Source organism: Rhinatrema bivittatum, chromosome 3 (assembly GCF_901001135.1).
Source record: "Rhinatrema bivittatum chromosome 3, aRhiBiv1.1, whole genome shotgun sequence".
In the NCBI taxonomy this organism is placed as follows: domain Eukaryota; kingdom Metazoa; phylum Chordata; class Amphibia; order Gymnophiona; family Rhinatrematidae; genus Rhinatrema; species Rhinatrema bivittatum.
Window position 1 is genome coordinate 563,572,894 of NC_042617.1, and position 10,197 is coordinate 563,583,090.

The 10,197-nt window shown below is 46.8% G+C and overlaps 1 protein-coding gene across 2 annotated transcripts in view; it reads right to left on the reverse strand.

Moving 5' to 3' along the window:
* The window catches only part of LOC115088337 (vacuolar protein 8-like), a 95,740-nt gene extending 94,370 nt beyond the window's left edge, over positions 1-1,370 (reverse strand). The window contains exons 1-2 of one of the 2 annotated variants that reach the window (XM_029596500.1): positions 1,161-1,370; positions 685-929 (exon numbers count right to left, since the gene is read on the reverse strand). In XM_029596500.1, the coding sequence (XP_029452360.1) occupies positions 685-910 (226 nt within the window). In that variant the 5' untranslated portion in view covers positions 911-929; positions 1,161-1,370. The remainder of the gene's footprint in view (positions 1-684; positions 930-1,160) is intronic. The other variant, XM_029596501.1, reaches the window with a different exon arrangement.
* Between the last annotated feature and the right edge of the window lie 8,827 nt (positions 1,371-10,197).

The following is a 10,197-nucleotide window of genomic DNA, read 5'->3' on the forward strand; positions in this document are numbered from 1 at the left end:
ATAGATTCAGAATGGGAAAAAGGCCTTCAAATATCAGATCTTTAGGGAGCAGCCATCACTCAAGAGAATATATTTTTGTGTGCTATGACATTAGACGGTATTTTATTAAATTTACCAGGTTTGCCACCGTTTTGTTTTTTTTAATAATGCAAATAATCAGTCAGGCAGAACATCCAGAAATTAAATCATTCTCTCATGAGTATTTCAGGAAAAATGACAGCTGAATCAGTAAAGAGTTGAATCAGTGAACTGGATAAAAAGCCCAAACAGCACAGCTCCAACAACAACAATCTATGGTTTGGAGTATTTTCCCTACTCCCTTCAGGTAGCCTTTATCCCAGGACTTCTTAAACCTGTCCTATTGCCACCCCAGCCAAGGGTAGGCAACCTCCAATCCTTGTGGACACCAATCCGCTTACGTTTTCAAGTTATCCCTAATGAATGTGCATGAGAAGTTTGTGTGCACACCGCTTCAGTTATAAGCAGATCTATCTCATGCACATTCAATAAAGGGGGGGGGGGGGAGGGGGTTGTGTTCAGGATATCTTCAATGAATATGCATGAGCTAAATTTGCATATACCAGGTCTCCGATATCTGCAAACATAACCCGTAAACATTCATCATGGATATCCCGAAACCTGGACTCTGGAGTCACCAGGACAGGTTTGGGAAGCCTGCCTCACCCGTCTCGATGTGCCTTAGAAACTCCCGGGCCGCCTCCTTCTCGTGCTGTTCCAGCACAGGCCGGTAGAGCGGTCTGACATTGTACTTCCTGCGCCTGAAGCAGCAGCATTCGCTTAGCCGAAGCAGGCACTGTTTGATCTGCTGCACCAGACCAGAGGACGCTCTTCGGACAAAACTCACAAAGTCCTGCAGTAACTGCAGGCACCTGTCGCACAGCCGATCCATGCTCAGTAAAAACCTCTTCCTACAAAAGCGAGAGAGAGGAGTTAGGGGTTTTTCTTTTTTCCAACTGTGTAATAATTAGCATGGAACTAGTGTACTGCGCTGGCATAGCTTATCCTAAATAAATAGGCTTATTGGCACAACACTGGAAAGCTGATGCAAACAGTTACCATTGCCATGCAGCTCTTCCCCCACCCTCCAGATCGGGAATTGTTTTGCGAATATTAAAAGAAAAGCCAAATATATATCATACCTGTTCAGCCTTGCCTTGTTAATAACCGAAGGCTGTACAGTAGCCACATAAAGCAAGCTTCTGGTCTGGCAGCAGAAACGGATGTTCTCATAGAGCCCCCCGTCGCGCAAGCACACGGAGTCCGCCTTTGTCCCGCACCAATCTAACTGAAGGGCTGCAAACAAAAGTCTAGTCAGCTCGCAGAGCGCCTCCGGGCAATAAACCAAGAGGAACAGGGCTATGTGGGCAGTGACATCACAGAGGCGCCACCTTATCTAACTTTCTGTCACATACCCTGGCCAATGAGCGACTGGGAGTCCCAAACCCCCAACAGAAACAGGTTTTTCCAGTTCGCACCTGGAGCAAAGAGTCTGGATAGGCAGCTGCTCAGCTCATGGCAGCCAGGAACAATGCTCACATCTGTAACACACTGCCATGAAAGAAACGTGCAATACCGATTACTGAAAACAGTCATCAGGAAACAAAAGATGCAATTAGATTCTTTTTTTTTTTTTACAGCTAAATGTAAATGGGTGAATTTTAGTTATAAAAAAAATTAATAATGCAAAAGCCATAGGCTCATACTAAAATGTGTCTATGGTTGACTGAAAAATTAAAAGTTTGTTTTGCAAATAATATGCAAAGATGAAAACTACAGTATTTGAATATTTGTTTTGCTTTTTTTTTTTTTTTTTTTAGCCAGCAGTTTCTTCCTTCTCTTTTTGGGCTTCCAACTCAACTGGAACCAGCCTCTATTGGGCTATGGTGCTATGAGCCTTCATTTACAATTAGCCAAGTTTTTTTTATTATTATTATTTTTTTTTTAATTACCAGGCCCCTTTGTCCAAAGCCCAAGTCATTTTCTCTCAATCACTGACTGTTTATGTTGGATATTATTTGCCATATGTTTGTTTTTGTGCTATTTAAAGGAAATGTGGAATATCAAATGCAATAAAATATGGGCCAGATTTTAAAAAGGTTACGCGCACTGGGCCTATTTTATAAAGGCCTGGCGACGCGCATAAAGCCCCGGGCCATTTCTAAGTCCCGGGGCTTTATTAAAGGGGCGGTCCGAAGGTGGGCATGGGCTGGGCGTGGGTGGGGAGCAGTGGTCCGGGGCAGGGTCAGAGGGTCGCATGCCGGCAGGCGCAAAAGGTAAGATAAAAGTCAGGGGGGGTTAGAGTAGGGTTGGGGGGGGGGGAAGGTTAGGGGAAGAGGTGGGAAGGTCAGGCTAGAGGGAAGGGAACTGGGGAAGGCAGCGTGGTGCGGCACGTGCAAGGTGCACAATTGTGCACCCCCTTGCATGCGCCGACCCCGGATTTTATAACATGCGCGTGCATGTTATAAAATTGGGCGTAGATGTGTTCGCACCGGGTAGCGTGCGCACATGTACGCCCGTGCGCAACCTTTTAAAATCTACCCCTAAATGAATAACTAAACTGAGAGAGAATTAATCAGGAGAGTAAAGAGAGAGGAACCTGTCCAGATTGAGAAGAGAGAAAGGTTCTTTTCCAGACTAGAGGAGAAAAAGAAACTAGAGAAGTCATTTCTTGAAAAGTGGGTTATAGATTGTACTTCTCTACCACATAGATGAGAGAAAACAATCACTTGCAAATGACTGAATTACCTGGGGATGGGATCTCTGGCTGACTTCCAACTTGGACCCAGTATCCCTGATCTACCAGAAGTCATGCTCCTATGAAAGAGGAGTGAGTAGTGAGAAGCAAAAATACTATGAGGTCCATATTCAAAGGTGTATGTCCATGTAACTGTTACGCCCATCGGTTGCAGATGGCTGCGACCACTAATGCTCACCTCTTTCTTTGCTGCCTTGACACCTTTGGGGAAAGTGGCAGCCTCCACCAGCTACCGCCGACCTCCCTAGCATTCCCAAAGCAGCGTGGGCACTGCTGACCGCCATCTTGCTCATGGGATCACTTAGGTGCACGCTCACGGGCCAGTCTTAAGCACATCATGGCAGGAACCTTAGGGAACGTCCCCTCCGGATGACGTCTACACTCTTCTGTACTTAAGCTGGCTGGCCCTGCCTATTGACAAGTTAGCAAGGAGTTTCCTCATTGCTGAATCCACTTCACTCTTACGGACTTCCTGTTCCAGTTCCTGCACCTCGGCGTGAGACGTTCTGGGTACCTGCTCCTTGGGGGCCCTTCCTCATCTCTGGCTATCCGCTCCTCGGAGGGCCTTCTGCCTTGGACTGCTGTCTGTTCCCGTTCCCGGGATCTCTTCTGGAACTACTACTCTGTGAGTACCTTGACTCCACGGACCACCACTATACCAGCCTCCGTGGGATCCTTCCGGTGTACCCCGTGCCTCGGGCCACTACCGTGTCATCTCTAAGTGAGGAATCACTTCGGTGTACCCTGTGCTGCAGGCCACTACTACATCATCTCTACAAACAAAAATACATTAAAAAGTACATACAAACATACTTGGTTTAGCAAAAAAATATATATATAACTGAGAAAATAAGGTTATAAAATTCTCACAAAAAATAAAATTCTAACAAATAAAAGTCTAAAATTAAATGTAAGTAAAATATAAAATCAACAAATAAAATTAAAATCATGATTAAAAGTAACATAATTTAAACAAATGTTTCAATTAGTTTTCTAAACTCTTTCAGAGAGTTGGATTGTCTCAAATCTAATGGGAGAGAATTCCAAAATATGGGCCCAGCAACTGAGAACATGCACTCTCGAGTATATGAAGCCGCACCACCTTTGGGGAGGGAATATCCAGGAGTTCTTGATGCATAGATTTTAAGGCTCTCGTTGGTTGGTAAAACTTAAGCATCAAGTTGGCCCAATGGGAAGTATTGTCATTTTCAAACTTAAGAGGAAGAGCAGCAGCAGTGTTCGGCTCCAGCCCTTCCCCTCTAGGCAGTCTGCAGGGACGAGGGGGATGAGCCTGAAGCAGACTGTCACGGGCTTGGAAGAGTGGGCCATGGGACCACTGAATAACAGAGCCAGGGCTCGGTATAGAATCATGAGGCAGAGACGTGGTTGGGCAGGCAAGGTCAAGGCAGGCAGAGTCAATTCAGAAGCAGGAGACAAGCAAGCATAAGGACAGATGGAAGCAAGTATTAGGATCCAGGCTGGGTCTCAATTGGCGGTCAGAATCAGGAACAGCCAGATGCAGAAGAATGGAGAATCAGAATCTGTTGCTCAGGCACCAACCCAGAGGAATGAACTTCCTTTTATGTTAAAGCAGTGCTGCTGATGTCATCAGTCCGTGCACTGTCCCTATAAAGCTGAGATGGTACTGGCCCTTAGAGTAGCAGGATGCAGCAGAGGAGCAAGTCGTAAGACATTTGGGAGCCTGAGACCATGAGGTATCAGATGCTAGTAAGCACTGTGCATCCGGTACTTCATGGTCCGGTACCTCATGTGCATCGGTACTGTAAATGCCGCCTCTCCCCCAAGCCTCCCACCAGAGCCCCCTTTTCTTAGGCTTATGGGGGAAAAGGTGATGAAATCTCTTGATGAGTAACAGGGCATTGAAGTTTTACTCTGGTTCCCACAATCTTTCCTTGGGGCCATAACCCTTTCAGTTTGCTTCTTACCACCTTTGAGTCAATGATTTCATTGATCTCAAACTCTGTATCAGGAGCAAACGAGTCAGGAGTGGGAGAAGGGATTTTCTTGGAGTATCTGCTGAAAACCATGGTTTAAGTAGGGAGACATGGAAGGAGTTAGGAATATGAAGGGAAGGGGGAATACTGACTTTGTAAGTCACTGGGTTAAGCTGCCTTATGTTCCAAGGTCCAATAAATCTAGAAGCAAATTTGAAAGAGGGTATCTTGAGTCGGATGTTCTTGTGCTGGGCCAAACCATTATATAAGGTGTGCTGACAGGAAACGCAGAGCAGTGCCTTGATTTGCTCCTGGAGATAAGGTTTAGCTCAGCACTAGAAACATCCAACTCAAGGTAACCTCTTTCAAATTTGCTAACTTGTTATTACCAGCAACGGTAACATGGAATAGACAGTGTTTGGATACTTGCCAGGTTCTTATGGCCTGGATTGGCCACTGTTGGAAACAGGATGCTGGGTTTGATGGACCCTTGGTCTGACCCAGTATGGCATGTTCTTATGTTCGCATGTTCTTCTTAATATAGTCTGATTTCTTGCTGACATTGTTGTATTTTCTGTTGTTGCATGATTTGAAATCTCTATATATTTAATCTAGCTAGTGTTTTTAGAATCCTGGCTGGTGTATATTGAAATGACCGTGTTCGTTAATTTATAGAAGGGCGGCCTTGACAACTTTGTTTTCCTTGCTCCTCCCATATATTTTCTTCTGTAAATAGAGTTTCATCCACCCCACTCCCATCTACAGTCTTGTCAACCAGCAATGGTCCTTCTCTAGGGTCTTCTTCAGTGAACATTGAACTGAAGTATTTGTTTAATATTTCTGCCATTTCTTCATCTTTCTCTCCACAAATTGCTCCCCGTCACCTTTCAATTTCACTATACCACTTCAGAGTTGCCTTCTTTCTATGATATATCTGAAAAATGTTTTATCACCTCACTTTGCCTTTTTTAGCAATCCTTTCTTTTTTCTTTCTTTGGAAATATAGGGCATGTTTTATGTGTTTTAAATAATATAAGGAATAAAATTTGAAATATTTGAAATGTTAATACGGGTATATTATTTGTGAATGAATCCCTCAGTTTCACCAGGTATTCTTCCCTGTGCTCCTCTTTTTGGGATCCTTTATGGTAAATCTGTTTTTTATTTTTTGATATAAAACCAGAACATCAACAAAGCATAACATATGGTACATAATGTTGTCTGTTACATACCATACACTCTTAAGCTTTTAAGCTCAACCTTTCCACCCCTTGTGCCCCAGTGGGCCATCCCCCCCATGCACCAAGGGTACCTTTGTAAACATTTGAAACAACAATGTCAATAGAGTAATACCAGAACACCGTGAAATTCCAATATCATACGTCCATCCGGTTAAGAAAGAGACTTTTCGAGTCTTGTGGTAGAGTATGGATGAACGGGAGCCAAACTGCATTTATAGTTCTCTGAGTCCTGATTGATAGATGACTACTTGCCAGAGTTTCCATAGTTAGGAGATTGATAATAGACGAGCGCCAGTATGTGAGGGAAGGTCCCTCCGGTGACCTCCAGACCACCAGTATAGCCTTACAAGCAAGCAGGTAATCCAAAGAAGCTCTCCCTTCATGCCTTTAATGTGTCGGGGGAAAGTCCCAAAAAGGGCCACAAGCGGGGAAAATGGGATCCAGAAACCCACAACACTATTAGCAGAACGGTAGACTTTTCTCCAAAAACTTTGAATGACTGGACAACTCCACAGAGTGTGGCCCAAGTGCGCTCCCCCTAAATTACATTTGACACACGTACCTGATGTGGAAATTCCCGCTTTATATGCTTGATGAGGAGACATATACATTCAGTAGATGAGCTTATACCGAGTTTCTCTGAGAAGCGTGTTGCACGTTGTCTTTCTCGTCATGGTAAAAGCCGTCCTTAATACTGCAATGGGCAGGGGGTGTCCAAGTTCCTCCTGGTGGATAAGTGCAAGGTAATGCATATAGGGGAAGATTTTCAAACCACGCGAATTGGCGTACTTTTGCTGGCGCATCAGGCGCAAGCAAAAGTACGCGGGATTTTAGTAGATACGTGCGTAGCCGCACAAATCCTGGATCGGCGCGCGCAAGGCTATCGATTCTGTATAGCCGGCGCGCGCCAAGCCGCGCAGCCTACCCCCGTTCCCTCCGAGGCCGCTCCGAAATCGGAGCGGCCTCGGAGGGAACTTTCTTTTGCCCTCCCCTCACCTTCCCCTACCTAACCCACCTGCCCGGCCCTGTCTAAACCCCCCCTTACCTTTGTCAGGGGATTTACGCCTCCCGGAGGGAGACGTAAATCCCCGCACGCTAGCGGCCCGCTGGCGTGCGGGGATTTACGCTAGCGGCCCGCTGGGACTTACGCGAGTTCCGGGGTCTGCGCGCACCGGTAGGCCTATTGAACATAGGCGCACCGGCGCGCAGGGCCCTGCTCGCCTAAATCCGCCCGGATTTAGGCGGATTTAGGCGAGCAGGGCTCTGAAAATCCGCCCCATAGGGAAAAATAACCCATGCTATAATTACACAATGTTAGGTTCCATATTAGGTGCTACAACCCAAGAAAGAGATCTAGGTGTCATAGTGGATAACACATTGAAATCGTCGGTTCAGTGTGCTGCGGCAATCAAAAAAACAAACAGAATGTTGGGAATTATTAGAAAGGGAATGGTGAATAAAACGGAAAATGTCATAATGCCTCTGTATCGCTCCATGGTGAGACCGCACCTTGAATACTGTGTACAGTTCTGGTCGCCGCATCTCAAAAAAGATATAATTGCGATGGAGAAGGTACAGAGAAGGGCTACCAAAATGATAAGGGGAATGGAACAGCTTCCCTACGAGGAAAGACTAAAGAGGTTAGGACTTTTCAGCTTGGAGAAGAGACGACTGAGGGGGGATATGACAGAGGTGTTTAAAATCATGAGAGGTCTAGAACGGGTAGATGTGAATCGGTTATTTACTCTTTCGGATAATAGAAAGACTAGGGGACACTCCATGAAGTTAGCATGGGGCACATTTAAAACTAATCGGAGAAAGTTATTTTTTACTCAACGCACAATTAAACTCTGGAATTTGTTACCAGGGGATGTGGTCAGTGCAGTTAGTATAGCTGTGTTTAAAAAAGGATTGGATAAGTTCTTGGAGGAGAAGTCCATTACCTGCTATTAAGTTCACTTAGAGAATAGCCACTGCCATTAGCAATGGTTACATGGAATAGACTTAGTTTTTGGGTACTTGCCAGGTTCCTATGACCTGGATTGGCCACTGTTGGAAACAGGATGCTGGGCTTGATGGACCTTGGTCTGACCCAGTATGGCATTTTCTTATGTTCTTATGCCATTTCGTCTGTGCCTTTTCCACGGTCCAACGTTTATAAGACGTCTCCATCTGTCTATAGAAATAGGAAATAGAATGTTTCCTAGGACTGTCTGGATCAAACCAGGTCTTCAAGAGTTGCCACTTTGGATTTGAGAGGGAGGGCAGTCCCAACAAGCGCATATAATGCCGAGCTTGTAGGTACTGGAAATGATCAGTAGGAGAGAGGCTGTAGAAAGAACGAAATTCCGGGAAGCGCATTATAGTCCCATCTGCATACAGCAGCTGCCCAATGCTGATGAGCCGAGAGTATGTCCATGATCCGAATCTGGGTGAATCTGAACCTGCTGGAAACGCTGGGTTGCCACATAGCGGAAGAAAGGGTGATATCCTGTCCGGTAACAAAGCTTTCCGCATGAGCGATTTCCAGGTCTGTCGCAAGGGCGTAGAAGCAAATCCGATCGAATTGTAGAGGAGATGGAGTGATATGGGGCATGTAATGCATAGCATGGCGAAATGGGAGTGAGCAATTGTGACTCAAAAGGAGTGTCCAAGAAGAATTGTGTGTCCAGAATCCAATCTCCAATGTGTCACAGATTGATCGCATGATTATACAGTTTTAAATCAGGGAATCCCAATCCGCCCACCGATAGAGGTTTCATCAGCAGATGTAGTGCAATCCTCGGGCGGTTCCCCTGCCACAGAAATTTAGTCACTACTCTCTGGAAGCGGGCAATGGTAGCTCACGTAAGCAGAAGAGGAAGAACACTTAGGGGCGGATTTTAAAAGGAGCGCGAATAGCCTACTTTTGTTTGCGCTCCAGGCGCAAACAAAAGTATGCTGGATTTTAGTAGATACGCGCGGAGCCGCGCGTATCTGCTAAAAACCTGGATCGGCGCGCGCAAGGCTATGGATTTTGTATAGCCGGCGCACGCCGAGCCGCGCAGCCTACCCCCGTTCCCTCCAAGGCCGCTCCGAAATCGGAGCGGCCTTGGAGGGAATCCTCTAACGCCCTCCCCTCACCTTCCCCTCCCTTCCCCTACCTAACCCATCCGCCCGGCCCTGTCTAAACCCCCCCCTTACCTTTGTCGGGGGATTTACGCCTCCCGGAGGGAGGCGTAAATCCCCGCGCGCCAGCGGGCCTCTTGCACGCCGGGCCGTGACCTGGGGGCGGGTACGGAGGGCGCGGCCACGCCCCCGGACCGCCCCGGGCCGTAGCCACGCCCCGTACCCGCCCCCAAAACGCTGCCGACACGCCCCCGAAACGCCGCAACGACGGGGCCCGCCCCCGACACGCCCCCCTCGGAGAACCCCGGGACTTACGCGAGTCCCGGGGCTCTGCGCGCGCCGGTAGGCCTATGTAAAATAGGCTTCCCGGCGAGCAGGGCTCTGAAAATCCGCCCCTTAGGACATAGAGCCACCTGGGAAACACCGTCATTTTCAATAGATGTATGCGTCCAATAAGTGACAGGGGCAGAGGCATCCAAGCAGACAGCGATCGTTCCGTTTTTTGTTGTAAAGGGGCCACTTTCATTTCATACAGATTATCCAGACTTTGAGGAACCCAGACCCCTAGGTATTAAATACGGTCTCCCGCCTATTTCAAGGGGAATTCCCCTTCCCATGGGATACATGTAGCCTTCTCTATGACCATAGCTTCAGATTTATCCAAATTCAATCGGAGACCAGCATACCTGCCATACTCCTCAATAACCTGAAGAGCCACAGGAAGAGAACTTATAGGGTTTGTCAGGTGGAGCAGGAGGTCATCTGCAAAAGCTGCCATTTTAAACGTCACCCTTCCCATCTGAATCCCCTCGATGCTCTTGTTCCCCTCCAAGATGCTCAATAAAGGATCTAAGGAAAGCACGAATAAGAGGGGAGACAGAGGGCATTCCTGTCGCGTGCCATGTGCCAATGTGAAATCCTGTGATAATTCCCCATTCACCCATATGTTAGCTCAGGGATGGTCATAAAGAGTCTGGAGAAAGGAAATATAGGGACCATGAAATCCATAGCAGCTCAGTGTTTCAAAAAGATAAGCCCAATTCATCCTATCAAAAGCCTTTTCGGCATCGAAGCTTACCAGTAAGGAATTCAGTTGCAGCTTTTGCGAGAAGGCTAT